The 16,344-nt window shown below is 40.3% G+C and overlaps 1 protein-coding gene across 6 annotated transcripts in view; it reads left to right on the top strand.

Moving 5' to 3' along the window:
* Positions 1 to 16,344, top strand: part of iqsec1b (IQ motif and Sec7 domain ArfGEF 1b) — an 80,332-nt gene that overhangs the window by 29,303 nt on the left and 34,685 nt on the right. Inside the window, exon 1 of one of the 6 annotated variants that reach the window (XM_028003346.1) lies at positions 6,751 to 7,145. The exons of the other annotated variants lie outside the window; for them this stretch is intronic. Coding sequence (XP_027859147.1) covers positions 7,057 to 7,145 — 89 coding nt within the window. The 5' untranslated portion in view covers positions 6,751 to 7,056. Of the gene's footprint in view, positions 1 to 6,750; positions 7,146 to 16,344 lie in introns of those variants that run through there. 6 annotated transcript variants of the gene reach the window in all.

The raw sequence follows: 16,344 nt of genomic DNA on the forward strand, positions 1-16,344 counted from the left end.
CAACGAAATTTCGTTCTGTATTCACCCTGTGCATTGAAAATGACAACAAAGTCAGTCTAAGTCGAAGTCGAAGTCTAAGGAACAATTGTGCAACTGTGAGATGCGTTGAGGCCATTACTAGGGTACTGATAAGGTAATGGCCCTATTTACTGAACAAAAGCACCTGCTAGATAAAATCCTTCAGGCCAGTTGGACTATCTCTAGCCTGAATAGGTATATGTCCAAATGGCCTAACTCCAGCCATTCTACTGCTACTGATTTGTTGTTATCTAGAGGTGGGCAAATATGGTTACATTTACTTGAGTAACATTTTGGGGGGAAAAATGTACTTATGAGAGTAGTTTTACTGCACTGCACTTTTAACTTGTACTCCTGTTATGAACTAATCCTGCTCTTACTTACAACAGCATATTAGGGTCATTGTAGATAGAAAAAAGTGTAAATTGCCACAAAAACTCAGGAATTTTCTAGAAAACAACACATGGAAATTTCTAGAAAGTTTCTGAGATTCAGCTCAAAATTCCTGAGTTTTCCTTGCAAATTCTTAACTTTTGGAGCTGAGAAATGTCCTTGTTTTTTTTCTTTTCTAGAAAATGTCTGAGCTTTTTTTGGCGGAAATGTACTCCTTTTTTTCTATCTACAAATATTAATTTCGTAAACAGATTTAATATGTCTTATTACAAATACGATGTCATACGTATTTGAGTGGATTGATTTTTTGCATTAACAGAAATAGTCTTCAGAGATTGGAAACATTGTACTGTTTTCTTAGATTTCTGCATAGTATGCCCTGTTTATGCTAATCTGAATGTATTTACTCAGCATTTTCTACATGTCACTGTTTACATCATTTGTATTTATTTTGTACTAACAACACAGTTATATCATTTAAAAGGTTACATAAATGTTTGTTTGTTTATATATTTATATTAGATTAAAAGCGGATTTATGATGCCCACCCAAAATAAGCCAGCTAAATTCCTCTGGAGCCGGTTCTGATTACCAGAGGTGGGGACTCGAGTCACATGACTTGGACTCGAGTCAGACTCGAGTCGTTAAAATCACGACTTGAGACTTGTCTTGAAAAAATGCTAAAAGACTCGGACTTGACTTTGACTTTCATGCCATTGACTTGGGACTTGACTCGACTTGAAGCTGTTTACTTGAAAAGACTTGATATTTTTTACTCAAAGTCTTAAAATTTAAAACACATTATTTATAAAGTGGCGTCATTAATTAATGTCACTCATTCCGTATCAATATGCGCAGACCGTCACTATGGTTTTCCTCTCTCCTTATGTATGTATGTGTACGTAGCTGCAGCACAACCAATCAAATTAACAGGATTTGGACGTTTAAAAAAACGCGGCAAAGCTACAGAGCTCAGGGAACGAAATACGAAATAACCGCTCGAATATGCTTCCGCGAGTAATTTCTTTTGGCTACGTAGGTTATGAACTTTCGACTAAAAAACGAACTGCAACTTGTAAAACATGCAAGAAGAGAATATCGGATGGAGATGCCACGACGTCCAACTTTGTCCGGCATTTGAAGCTTCACAAAGATCGGTAGGTGGCGCTTTTCTTTTGCTGTAAGATAGCTGACTTTAGCTAACTTCGTGTTAGCATGTGTACTCCGGGTTAAATTGGTGATTATTTACCATAAATCCGGTCCTTCAAATGCCTCCACAAATAATGTGCACCGTGTTAGCTCAGGAAGCCGGTGGATAGTGAGCGGGGCTCCGGAACAGAAAGCAGATTCTGGACCTGAACACAGGGAACAGAGTCTCTCTGTCCCATCATGATGATGAGCCGGGTCTAGTATCATCTAAGGATGGTTGGTGTATTTGAAGACATCTACGTTGGGAAATTATATTGACAATATATTGTTTTGACAGGTCAGAGAAAAGAGGAAAAAACTGCTGTTATGGTTCTTTGTATTGTGCTGTGGAAATGTCAGCATTTTCCTCTTTTTTTATTGAATATCAAGTTTAACAGAACTGGGCAATAAAGTGGTCCAATTTAAAAATGTTTTTTATACTTTGTGTTCAGCTACACATGTTCTATCATTTGAGATAAATACATATTTTAAAACGAACAAATGGTCTATTATTTGAATTTTATGTATAATTGCAAATTATAAAAAAAAATAAAATAAAAACGACTCGAAATGACTTGAAATTAAAGGTTCCTGACTTGAGACTTGACTCGACTTTTGCCTGTCTTTACTTGAGACTTGACTGGGACTTGAGGACAAAGACTTGAGACTTACTTGAGACTTGCAACACAGTGACTTGGTCACACCTCTGCTGATTACAGATAAAACATGCTTTCACTGACTGATTATCTTAATCCATTATAATATCATGAGATAGGTCAATTGCTTCAATATTCAAACTAAACTATAACATTAAAAGCATATATAGTAGTTTGATTCTGTCATACTGTACGTTATAGGCACAGCAAATTTGTTTGAACAATAAGAAGGCTGTCTCTGTTAGCTTGCCGCCATATTTCAGCTAGCTGAGATGAAGCTAGTGGAGCTTCCGCCATTGTTCGGTTTGGTTGGGCAGCAGTGTTGGCGCTGTTAGGCCGCAGAGCCGCCAGGGGGAGCACTGTTCTAAGGCTGCTGCTGTACTGAACCGCAGTCTGAGAAGAGCGACGTATAAACTGGCTAAGTTAAGTTGTGACCGTGTTAAAGTTGTTCTAGTTTTGTTTGTGAGTTTGTTTGCTTTTTTATTAGAGGTGCCAGACAGGTATCCCGCCTGACATATTATTAATATTAATATATATTCATATATTAATTAATTTCCATGGTGTACAAGCGACTAGCCATTAGCTTCCACCGCCCTAAGAAGATATTGTTGAACAAACTCAGAGACGAGATCTTCCTCCTAATGCTAAAGGTGTTATGCTTACTGAAAACCCAAACTAACCATTTAACCATCAGTCAAAAAGGAAGAACTGTGTGGAATGCATACTGAGTGAGACATTAAACATGCTGATGTTTGTAGCAAGAGCCATTTCCATAGATTGAATAGTTAACCTTTTCTCAAGTTAAAACAATCATTTATATTTAAAAAAATCAAGAGAGAAGGTCATTTTTTTATAGGTTTGGTCTTTAGCTCAGTCTTCTGAGACTGAAGGAGAGGTTCATAGTATTTAGTAAACATATGAAAATGTAAAGTATAGGATCTCCTCTTAGAGAACATTAATATTACGCTATAGGCTCAGCTGGCTCCACTCAGACTCACAATAGCTACAATTATATGGGTCAGGGTCCCTTGGGGGTCCGGGAGACTCATGGGGCTTTTAGATCCGAGCACAGACATCCAATGCGGTTTTGTCTGATTTACTGACCTCAGCAAGTCGACATATTGGTAATACAAGTGCTGATTGGTTATGAATCTACAGCAAAATAAATGAGAAAAAAAAATCCTTTGCTTTTGTCTCCCAGGAACTATAAGCAAAGCATGTATCTGACACTGTCAAGAGAAAGTAGTGAGGTCTTTAATGAACTCCTGGAAGGGTGGAGATGTCCCAGCTTGGATAATGAATGCGTTTCTACCTTAGGCTCTCTCAGAACTGCTTTTAAAGCTTTTCTTTTTCAAAACCTTTGCCAGACTTTGATACAACATTGACCAACTTGTTCCACATAATGGCTGAGATGTAAAGCTTGCTGTCAGGAAGGAAGAAGAGAATATCAAATGTTGATCATGTTTGAAGAACTCTGGGGGGAAAAGTAACAAAAAAAAAATCCCATGTCGTTATTGAACTTCTGATTGTTCCATAATCAAAACAGGAGTAAAAAGCCTAATACTGAAAGAATCCATTTCAATGGCAAAAGCTGTAAAGGTGACTAGTCTGAATTTCTATTTCAAGAATGAACATATAAGTCAGGTTTATCTTATATTACCTTTCACAGATAAAAAACCAAACAACATCAGATTGCATTGCAGTGTGAGTGTTAGCCGTAGCAAATTCAAAAATTCACAATAGAAATAAGAGAGTAGGTGCTAATTAGCATTCCAGCTAGATTCACCAGGCTCTTAATGAACAAATGCACAGGGCAGCCATTGCTTTTACTGTTGTTGGTGGATCTGGGTCAAAATGCCAATGTGTGTTTCCACTGTGGCGCAGCTGGTAGCACTGTTAGCCAAGCAGAATCAAGAAGTTAAACGGATCAACTTGTCCTTTCTTCATGGAGTTCTCCCTGTGCATGCTTGTGCTCTATGAAGGTTCTCAGACTTTCTCCTTCAGTCCAGCAACAAATTTCTTAAGTTACCTGCCATTATGTGTGATTGTCTCCATGCACCGTTCTCTGTGTTGAATTATGCCTCTCGCCCATTGACCGCCACAGAGAGAGAGAGACACATCAACCCCCTGCAATCTTGCATGGACAAGCAAGCACAGATGGTACATGGAAGAATGGATATACATTATATACATATATATATATACAGTATATACTGTATCTTCCGCATGTGAACGTGGAATTGCTGGTCAGGCACAAGCCTGTTAAAAAGCCTTTGAATTAAACCGAAGCTCAGCTGGAGCGAAGCGCTCATCCTCCCCCAGGTGCCAAATGGGAGTCTGCAGTCATTAGCAACATGTTTTTCTTTTTTTTTTTTCCTCCAGCTCATTCCATTCACCTCACAGCTGGGTGCTGGAGGAGCACAATCTATAAACCTAGTTGGGATCCATGTGCTGCTGGAGCGTCCTTAATAGTAATGCATTCTAAAGGCCAACACACGGCACCTGCGTCTGACGTTTTTCACGCTCCGATACGTTTTGTTTTTTTTCCTGACCTGCAGTCTCCGATTCAACGGTCTCACCGTGGACCACTGGATTCACGAGATCGAATATTCACAGGAGAGAATGTACCAGAAATCCCACCAGGATAAACATATACCGGTCTGGCAGTAAAGCTGTGCAAACAAAATTGTTGTACTGCAAAAAGACAAAGTCTTACCCAGTGATTTTAGTCTAGATTTTAGTGCAAATGTCTTAGTACATTTGAAATAAGACAAAACTAACTTGTTGTGCCTTCACAACAAACGCGTTTAACGCGTCAAAAATGCGTTCGACACTTCAAGTTTGACATGTGTGCACTTTGACTGCAGACGCTTGACATTTTGCTCTACACCTACCGTTTCGCACGTCTGGCTTACATTCAAAGTCAATGTGGAGGCGCATCAGACGCATCAGCTCCAGCCGTTGATTTCCGTTGGACGCTCTTTACGGATCAAACGCTCCAAGCGGTTCAAATCACACTGCGCTAGATGCTCGAAATGCGCCGCAACGGCCCTCGACGCGCCTCTACATAGAGTCTGAATGTAAACCAGACACACCACGTTTAGTGTGAACGCACCAGTTCCAAGTAATTTTTCAGCAAGATATAGAAGCTTCTTTTACGTAAATAATTCTTTAATATTGATGGAAACATTCTGGTTCCACTGACAGATTACTTCACTTGTGACAAGGAAAAATTGTCACAAGTTCTTAAAAACGAACTCTGTTGAAAAGTGTTTGTTTGGCACATTACCCAAAGGCCAAAGAGAAATCCTACAACTGCTAAATTTGACACCACTCAACTTCTATTCACATTTAAAGAGGGAAGTTCTGCTCAGATATGAAGAACACCATGACCTCTGGAAAGCACTCTACCATCTGACCGCTACCTGTTTGAAGTCTGTAGTCGCTATATGTAAAGCATAGTTTCAGACACTTGGTGAACACTAGACGAGAGGCAGGATCTCCTTCACCCGTTTCAGCTGAGTGAATTTGTTTGGTGCAAGTCATTGAGTCTTTTTTGTGTTATTTACTGATAAAGTGAATCTGGAGCATCTTTTCCACCTTGAGTAAACATTGCTCTAATAAGGTTTACATGCATCTTTTTTTTGCATTCTACATCAAAGCTGTTAGGGTCTTGGGTTGTTTTTGTGTTTTAGTTATTTTATTCTAGCTTCATTATTGTTGTATTCCTTAGTTTCTCATTTCGATGACATCTGCCTTGTTTCTATTTTCCTCTAGTTCGGTCCTTTCTTAGTGATTCTACTTATGTTTATTTATGTTTATTTATGTCTAGTTATTTTAGGTGCTCTAGTTTCATTATGTTTAGTTTTGCTTTACTGTTAGATCCATTTCCTAGTCCCCTGTCTGGTCTCTTTCGACCCCCGTGTCACTTCCTCTCACTCTCCCTTCATACCTTCACATCTGAAATTAGTTAATCAGCCCAGATCCTTTGTTCCTTCTATTAAATCCCCTTACTTCCCTGTTGTTCCTTTGACCTTTTTTGGTCTCCTCTGGCTCCCTGTGCTCCCATGTTTTTTTGTAAGTTTTTTTTGTCCTTTTTTCCCCATCAAATCTTCATTATCTTCTCTGCTGCTCTGCATTTGGCTCCTCTTTAATCAACACCTCATGACAAAAGGAGCACTCTCCCTTTCTTAAGCCAGTCGGCAAATGCTACAGAAACAGTCAGTGCCTCCTGCAGCTTTTCATGCTGTGTTTTCGGTTCTTCTGTCAACCTGCCAAAGTTTTGTGCGTGCTGGCTAGTCCCTAGCGCACAAGGTGCCGCGGCCGATTATCTCGACTCAGAGTGGGTCGGCCCGGCAGAGGTCTGCGCAGCATCTGATAAAGTCTAACTGATACAGCCACCCGGGGGCTGGAGGGGGAGGCCTTTGTGTCTTTGTTGGCCCGGGTAGGCGCAGCGCAGGCAGATCTTGTCAGTGCGTCCGCTTGGACAATGGGAGCAGCTGTAAGTGGCTGCTCCTGCCTCAGAGGTGTTGAGCCACATGTTCCCTCAGCAGCAGCAGAGAGAGAGAAACACGCAGTGTTCGACCGGATTCTGAAAACTGCTCACCATCAACAAAGGCAGCGGAGAGACGCGGGTTCAACTCCCCCACAACCCACACCCACCCGCCTCCACTTGACTCAGATACACAGGATGGTGCTGAGGAGGGGCCACATCATGTGGACGGTCTGACCTAGGATTCTTTTTGTGGCTATGCTGTATTTGTAGAAGGAGGATGGACCTTTTGAAGATCTGCGTTTCTTAATGTCAGAGACCATGTGGAAGTTCAAAGCTTTTTGTTTGGATTACTGGCAGTTCCTCTGTCTTCATCCTCTGCATGCTTTCTATAAAAGGTAAGGCGCTACGTAAACAAAACTGTTTTTTTTTTTTCTCATAAAATACCACAGTTGTTACTGTTATGAGTTTGTTCAGTTTGCTCCATGTAAACATGAATATAAGTGTTCACTTTAGAATAACGATGAATAGTAACCCATGTCTAGGCCCCCTGTGAGGGGCTAAAGTGAGGACAAAGGTTCATGTGTCAGGGAGGTCAGCTGCTCTGAATGGGACATTTGTTGTTGTGGTTGGTCCTCGACAGACACTGCATTCAGTCTGTGATTAGTGTTTGTTTCTGATCAATCGGTTCACAAACACAAGGCAACGCATGCTCCTAGGCGTTGATGGCCCATTTACATCTGGATCTGTCTGTGCTCCGCCTCATCAGATCAGATGAGATCAGATCAGATGAGAGATCACGTTGCTGCTTTTGAGGTTTACATGTTCAATGAGTCGTCATTTCCTCTCTGATATACATATTTCAATTAAATAATACATGCAATTGCAAATAATAATATGAAACAATACAAGTGAAATGGTTTGCAAAAAATATTCATACCACTTTACTTTTTTAAGATTTACATCAGGTTCCAACCTAGATTTGATGGACCAAAGCGACACAAAGTGGTGCCAAACTGTGAGATGGAAGTCAAATGATTAATGGAGTCAGTATTGAAAACTAATCTGAGAAGTGTGGTGTCCATTAGTATTGATCCTTTCTTGAGTCAGCTCTTTGTAACAGAATCTTTGACTGCTTTTGGAGTTTGTCTCTACCAAGATCGTATATCTGCATTTTGACTTTTGTTCTCTGTAAAACGACTCAAGCTCAATCAGATTTGATAGAGAACATCTTTCAACACGAGTTTTGAAGTCCACAGTTTCTCAACTGAAACTAGATCTGGCCTTTGACTGGGTAATTCAAACAGACATGTACTTTGATCATTCCATTGTATATCTGCCTGTATGTTTATGCGTCTCTGTAGAACGGCTACCTGTAGTTCTAAAGTAAACGGTTAAAAATCGACTTCTGTTTACTTTCTGACCGAAGCCTTACTGTGGTCAACTAGGCAAAATCAGCAACAGAGTTGGCAATGCTCAACAACAGGGGTGCTCAATGCATCGATAGCGATCGACCAGTTGATCTCGGGAAGGTTTTGAGTTGATCCCAGCATAGGTGACATCACCCATATGCGGGGTCTATTTTACATTCAGACCATGTTTTAATTTTTTGATTATTTGATGATTTAAGGATGAGAAGACTATAGATTGAATCAAATGTACCTGTACCAGGGGTGGCGATTTGTGTTTCTGCTGGTGGGTGCTCACGATTTATGGGGCTGTTACTGGATTGGACATCACGTGACTATCTACTGTAGTGTCCCACGTCAACATTGTTTTGCACGGAGTCAGGAATATCCGTGACACTCTAACACTCTAAAAAAGGGACGCGGTGCTTTACTATTAATTGTCAGCATTGTGTTAAGAAGATAACAAGGTCCAATGGGATCTCATTTCACAGTTTAGTATAAAGTTTTAATTTTAAAAAAGTGTCAGTTGCCATGGCAGCAGGTGTGAGTGGAATACAGCTGACACACGAAGCAAAAGAAAAGAACATGAGTGGTCTTGATTTGTTTTTCGGCTGTTTTTTTTTTCTCCCTTTGCAGTGGTTCCCTGCAGCTGCTGTGATTTCTGAAAGTTCAACAAACAACAAAATCTGGAATAAATGAGTCTTTCATTTGTAGAATGTCGATATAATAGTTGTCAAATAGGATAAGTTATATCATAAAGTATTTAACAAATTGTCTCCTACAGTGGCAATTGCCAGTATAAAAACTTAAATTGTCCAAAATGTAATAAAAATTAAATTTTATTCCTCCTCGTTTTCTTGACAGAAACCAAACTGTTTATAGATTTATAGAGGGAGAATACACATTTTACATCTCAAAGTATTGCCAATTTTCCTCAGCTTTAAATTAAGTCATATTTTATAGAAGTCAGATTAAGAAATAAGGTCACTATGACCATTTTTGTAACAGAGTCATGCTCATCTTGTACGGTTTTGTGGACACAAATCAATGCAATGGTGCACATCACTAGCCATAGCGGCTAATAGTCGCTGTCCAATTCAGTCATACACATCGATGGCACTCACCATGCTTGTAAGACTTGTTGGTCATTAAGAAATCAATGAGAAGTGTAGGTTGTCTGGCACACGTGGGTGCTCTGGAATCACCAAAGCACCCACAGAACAGGCACAAACACAAGGCCTTTTTAAAAAAGGTTTTATTGCCTTTATTTGAAAGCAGTTCGACAGGAAAGAGGGTAATGAGAGAGAGGGAAGACATGCAGCAAATGTCGCCAGGCCGGGAATTGAACCTGCAACCACCGCCACGAGGACTAAGGCCTCAATACGTAGGTTGTGCTTTGCCCCTGCGCCACAACAGCACGCCAAACACAAGGCTTTTTAAAAATAAAGTAATAAACTAGAAATGGTTGGGTGCTGGTCTTATGTGAATTTAGGTCATAGCTAGTTTCTCCAACCATATGACCACTGCCGGTGAGTAAATAGGAATATTTCCACCATAAGAAACAAAATGTATGTTTAACATAACAGTGTAGATATAGGTTTGGTTCAATGGATGGACTCATTTAGTTTTTTTTTTTTTATTGCAGTAGGAGTAAATAGGATGTTGTTTTTTTTGTATGTTGTTTTTTAAGAGTTTGTGCTAGTCTCTTGTTTTGTATTGTGACCAGGAAGACGGTTACTGTTGAGAGTAGATAAAGAGAGCACACTCTTTGTTCTCGCCAGACATTTATAATCAAACAAGGGCAATATGGAATTATGCAAATGGTGACTGGAGCATCTGAATGGACGGATAATCTGTAAAACCCACCCATCCCCCCACCATTCTCATGTGTTAGGGAGGATTACTTACACAGAACAATATTTTACTGTTTTAACTAAAAGGCCATTTCCTCTTTACTCCTGCACTGTGTCTTAGATGGATGAGGCCAGTTTCTTTATGCATTATAGTGACAAAACCTATTATTACTCACATGTGCTGTTTTGAGATGTCACAGAATTTGAGAACATTAGACTTGACTGTGTCCTACAGTGATAATACAATGTGAGTTTTTAAAGTTAGGTTTTTAACACATTTGGAGTTTTGCACATTTGGAGAAAAGTGACAAAGAAATAGGTAGATGGTAATTGTGTGCACATGGGAGCATGACTCTGCTATGGACTCCAGATTTGGACTTCTAGGCAACAGAGAGGAGGGATGTTGATACATGGTATAGTGAACAACAACATCTTATCCACAAGCAAACCCATTTCATAATATGTAAAGATTATTTGATTACAACTGGAAAAAAAAACCTCATCAAAATGAGACCAGAAGATACAGCAGTTCACTAGAGGCTATAGTATATACCGTATACATTCTGGGCGTGAGTCTCCCAAAGTCAAACAAGCTCAACCAACTCAAGGTTTCCCCCAAAAAACTTGCTAAGCCCGGTGGTTGGGTGCTAGGGCAGTCATTCGTCCAGTGGCCCGTCTTGTTTTTGAGTTAAAAAGGTGTTTAAAGTTGGCAGGAAATTTGAAACTATCACTTGACGCATAATTATGTGTTATTGGAAGATTAATATCTGAACACCAACTATAAAGTCTTAAAAAATGCATTAAAAACCTGCAACTGCTACTGCAGGGGGAGGATCATATTCAAAAAAATATTCTGATTTATTTTAAACGTCCTCAGGTGGGTACAAAAAGATTACTCCAACTCTTAAATCCAACCCAACTCCAAATTATCGATGTCCCAGTGTCCGGGTAGCTCATTGACGGGCGGTTATGGCGGTCAGTGCCTCACCTGTAAACCTGAGAAGTAAAACGATGCTCGTGCCCCTGCCCATCCTCTTGACATTGACAAAAAACATAAAAGAAACTATGTTTCTTTTAAAAAACCTCTGTTGTTAAAAAAAAACACTCTGTTGTTTTACTTAACAACAGAGTGACAGATATTCATGGAGAAGGACAGGTGCATGGACCTCATATTTAAATGAAGGTAAGATTCATACACAATTGTCAGTTTTAACCAGAAACGAGGGAGTGTAGCCAAAGAAGAAAATCAAATGTGGCCTCATACTGCATATTTATCTCGCCATCAAGTTGCTGAGGGCACATACCCAGGGCTCACGAGAGGGATTGCAACACCTAAGGTAGATCCAAGAACACGACAGTTTTTGTTGAAATGATAATTTCCTGATAACAGTTCGAACAAGACTGAAGACTCAGTAAGTTGAACGAGTGATTTTACTGCCACTGATTAACTCTCGCAGGACCAACCATCAAAAGTGATTAAAAACCAGGAGCAGCTGCCTACAAGCGTGTTTTATGAGCAGAAGGATAACGATATTACTGAGGGGCAGGTGGTGGACCACTCGTTAATTAGTGGGAAGTACTGCTGCTGTCAGCGGTCTCCACACACCGCTCTGTGTTTTCTGGCCCTAATAAAAAGCCTTTTAGTGTCTGATTAGCTTCTAATGTGACTGTATGGAAATGACTGTGCTTTGGGTAGATGAGACCGGGGAAAAAACAAGCTATGGGCGACTGGCTTTGAATAAATGATTGTTTTATTATACTTTTATTTAGCTTGGCAAAACAAACAAAAAAAACTTAAGAATGAAAGGTAAGGCCTTTAGAGGGAGAATAAGACAGAAAGAGAGAGAAATAACAGAATGATGACAATGGAGTTGATGGCAGTGAGTCCATCTAGGCTCCATGTTGTGTAGTTTGCTCAAGCTTAACTTGTAAAAGTGTCTGTCTGATAGACTGTTCAGCTGAAGTAATAATGCCACTAGAGACAGATGCCCTTTTAGAAATTCATATCAAATTATCTGAACAACTCAGATCATAAGCAGGCACGTCATGGCTGTCGGTGGGACTCTGCGGCAGCTCATCTCCTGTGATGCGTTCTCATTGTGCTCCGGATTGAAAACCAGCCATATTTCAGCCACTCACAGTCGGCGACAGCTTTCTGTAATGTGGCAGCAGCGTCACGGCAACAGGAGCAACTTTGGAGGAGCGAGCTCACGTTGTTTCCTTTGAAAGAAAGTGTTCTGTAAATTCATCTTTTCCCTCAAAATATTTAACACAAATACCCCACTATGAAAATGGGACAAAAAATAAATAAATCTTTTTGAGGGTTTTTGCACATTTACTACGAATGGAAAACCAGCCTAAAAAGCAAATCCAGCCAAAAAGCAATGAGTAACGTCGTTAAGCCTTTTTAATTTGAACTGGAGCGCGTTCTGGTAAAGTTAGCCTTCCTGCACACTCTCCAGTACAGAGCGGACCTAATCGCGTCATCAACCCAGCATGCAGTGTGCGGGTGAAAAAATGGCGACTTCCAAGGGTGAAAAATATAATGAAAGATGTAAAATTTTGAAGTAAACATGAGTTTTTCATATCACAAACAGCAATTTTTAAGTTAATAGTTTAACATGTTTAACTAATCGTGGATCCCTTTAAGGTAGCTTCACCCATTCTTTCCTGCAGTTCTTCTCAAGCTCCATCAGGTTGTATGAAACGTGTCTTTTCAGATTTCTCCAGCGAGGTTCAGTTAGAAGAGCATTGAATTTGGAAGACCTCACATTTGATATTCATTTGGAAAAAAATCTAAATCAATTTAGAAAGTCAAATAAGAAAAGAAAAAAGCATGAAAGAGAAGTACCGGTAATACGAATTCCAACAAGAAGAAGCCACAAGAAATTATCCGCCTCCCTCCATCCCGCTCTCCCAAACAGTGAGAATAAAAACCTCACATACTGAGGTAGCCAGGTCACACGGGCCTTCGAAACGCCAAACCAGCTTTGCACAAATGCTACTCTACCCACTAAAATTCAGCAAACATAAATGGTAAAATACACCAACGATCATAAAAAAAAAAGGCGCATAACAGTGTCACTGACTTCCAGATGTTCTATGTCCAGTTAAAGTTTCTGCCAAAACCCTTTGCAGTCCACAAGAGGAGAACGTCTTGTCAGTGGAGCTGTGGGTGACATGCAGACATATTGGACATAAGAAGTCACACCTCACTCCAGCAACTCACAGCTGGTTCTCAATACCATCAAAAGCCTACTGCTGCTTTATCACTTCTGTCAGTTTACCAGGGAAAATGTAGACCGGCTTATCCTCAGGGAAGAGGGGAAACGGCTGGCAGGCTGATCAAGTTCAATTCAAATTTAATAATACTTTATTGGTCCCAAAGGGAAATTAAATTAAACTGTATATCGATCATTTTCACCCCAAGCGCCTCATCCTCTGCCTGGATCCTAGCTTTGGGGGAGGCGCCTCCATCTTCCACATCCTTAATTCGGTCAATAAGATTTGATAAAGATGCAAGTTCTGCTTCTAAGTCATTAAATCTATCAATCGTTGTGTTCTGTCTGTCAGTCTCCTCTGGAGCTACAAGTGGCGACTTTTTGTTGTCGGCCTTCGGTTTTTGTCATTCTAGACATTAAAACAATTTGTCAGAGAGAGAACTTAGATGCATGTGAAGTAACAATATGAAGCAGAATTGCTCTTAAGTATTGAGGAAGCTGAAAAAACACATCTAATCCACATTGTTCTCACTAGCAAGCATCAGCTTCAGATGTCTGATTGACCTTTTAGGCAGAAATGTGAAGACACTATTCCAGTTATAGAGGGCCAACTTTGCAACTGTCTTTATGTGTCTCTGAAGATCCAGGTCTGAGATCATCACTGCGTCCAGATTTGGGTCCTGGTCACTTTTTAAAGTTGTAGAAGCAGAAGCGACCGTCCAAAAATAATAACTTCAGTTTTGGTTCTGGTCAGCTGAAGAAAGTTATGGCAACTCAGCATTTGGATACATAGTCATCTAACAGTGTTACTGCTACACTTCATCTGTGTAACCATGGTAACAAATCTCATGACTTGTTATAACCTGAGCTAGCGGGAGTAGTACTGAATCAGAGAACAATGATTTTCATGATGTACCACACTTTTTCCCTCCACGTCACTATTATGCGCTTTGCACTTGTCTATCACAGAAAATCGGAATAAAATCCAGAAGTTTGTTGTTGAAATGTGACAAGAACGTGTTAAAGAGGATATGAATACTTTCGCGAGGCACAATCCATGAAAGGGAATCGGGTACATGTCGATATTTAAAACAGCTCAGTCTGTTTCTGCTTGTAGCCGGTTTCATCCTTCAAGCTGTACACCGTCTGCTCCCAGCCGCCTGACAGCGGCGTGGAGCCAACATTTCTCTGCACAGGACAGCAAACACTCATTAAACCCGCCTTTGCTTCTGTACACATACATCTGCTGCTTGTTGCCGTGGTGATGCTCTGAACACGCCGTAGATGCTACGCGACGGGCATCCTTCAGAGTAGTACGTCTTTCGCACGCCCTGCCTCACCGCCGTGCGGTTTGCTGTTTAGCCGGCGAGGCTCCAGTCCAGATGTTCCTCTGAAGAACAGCTGGATTTCTTTGACTGATGATATCAGCGTGTCTGCTGCTTCTGTCGTCATTCGGGTTTTTGTTCTTTGAATTCAAAACCTCGGTTTGTTCAGTGAATCTATGCGGCCACTCTGAGAACCGTCTGCTAAGAGCAGTAGGCCTATTCATTTTTTCCATCTGGACACCTTGTTGTTGTGACAGGCTGTCAGGATGCTTTCTCTCTCTCTGGCTTAAATGCTGATGGTACTGATTTGGTGTCAGAAGTGGTGCCAGCTCAACACCAAGCCTTTGGGCTGCGGGCGGCTTTAATGAGCTCCCCTGAGTGGCTGCTGGAGATGCACACCTCCCCACCCACCATCTACATCTTTGACTATGCCCAACTTTAACTGGAGGGAGAAGAAAAGGGGGTGAAAAAAATTACAGGAGGAATTGATTTAGATGAAGGTGGCCCAAGAATAAAAAGGCATATTTTGCTCCCTTGACTGAGAACAAGCCCTGTTAACACCTCTATCACAGGCGGAACATGTGGAGCATATGGGATATGTGGAAGGAGAAGTGTGCTGTTTTAAGAAGATGGACGAGTGCAGGATGCCTGCCGCTCTTCCTGTGCTGTTTTGATCAGGCAGCTGGAGTTCATTGGGCCTGTTCACTGGAACAAGAATGCCCTCTAGTGGCCAGTTAGCAACACAGCAAGAACAGCTACGTTTATTATGTCGTCCACGTCATTTTTGGTGTGCGATTACCAGAGTTGGGTAGTACATTTAGTCATTTACATTTACTTGAAAAATGTACTTTTAGGAGTATTTTTTTTACTTTTACTTGAGCTATTTTATTATTAAGTATCGCTGCTCTCACTAGAGTAAAATTTCTGGATTCTCTACCCACTGAATGAAGAACAAACATGTTTTAACCAAAAATGCACCACACACAGCCACACAGCTGCTGTTTCTGTTAAAGTTTCATAAGTTTTTTTATTGAAAGAAACTGATTTTAAATACTTTTGCCTGATTTTGTTATTTATATAAACTATCTCATGTTTGTCATTAAAATACCAAAATTTCCACTTGACTTTATATTTTGATCCATCTAATTATGTAACTTTTAAATATTAAATTACTGATGATGTGATCAGTTGCTCAATACTTGAGTAGACTTTTTACAAAATACTGTTTGTAATCTTCAGTAATTCCTTGGACGGCTACTTTTTACTTTTACTTGAGTAAAAACATATTGAAGTAGTGCTAATTTGACCTGATTACAGTTTTTGGATACCCTGCCCACCTCTGGATGCCATATAGTGACTTCTAGTGATGCTTAGGACAGCCAGCAGCTCCCTTCCTTGCTGAGGAGTGCCGGAGCGCACACTGAGGGGAAATGCAGCAGCTCTTTCAGTGTGAAATATCCAAAGTTTGCACTTAACAACACAATGTAAATCAGAGCGCCATTAACGTACGTCAAGATGAGTTGCTTTCATTTGTTGTTCCACACTTAAAAAACTGCATTATTCAGATCAAAGTGAGCTCAACTTATGAACACATGCACGCACAACACTGGTACTCAAGATGTTACCACTGACGCTTTTCAATGCTACTGATAACACACTAAATCACACCTATCTTGTTGGCCTCTTTGGCTAAAAAAAAAACTACATCCATATTGGGTCATTCTATTGAGTGTATGATGAAAATCCCTAGCTTGCATTTCGCCTGTTCAATGTTTACTGGTAAATGTTT

Source organism: Xiphophorus couchianus, chromosome 20 (genome assembly GCF_001444195.1).
Source record: "Xiphophorus couchianus chromosome 20, X_couchianus-1.0, whole genome shotgun sequence".
NCBI classification, from domain to species: Eukaryota; Metazoa; Chordata; class Actinopteri; order Cyprinodontiformes; family Poeciliidae; genus Xiphophorus; species Xiphophorus couchianus.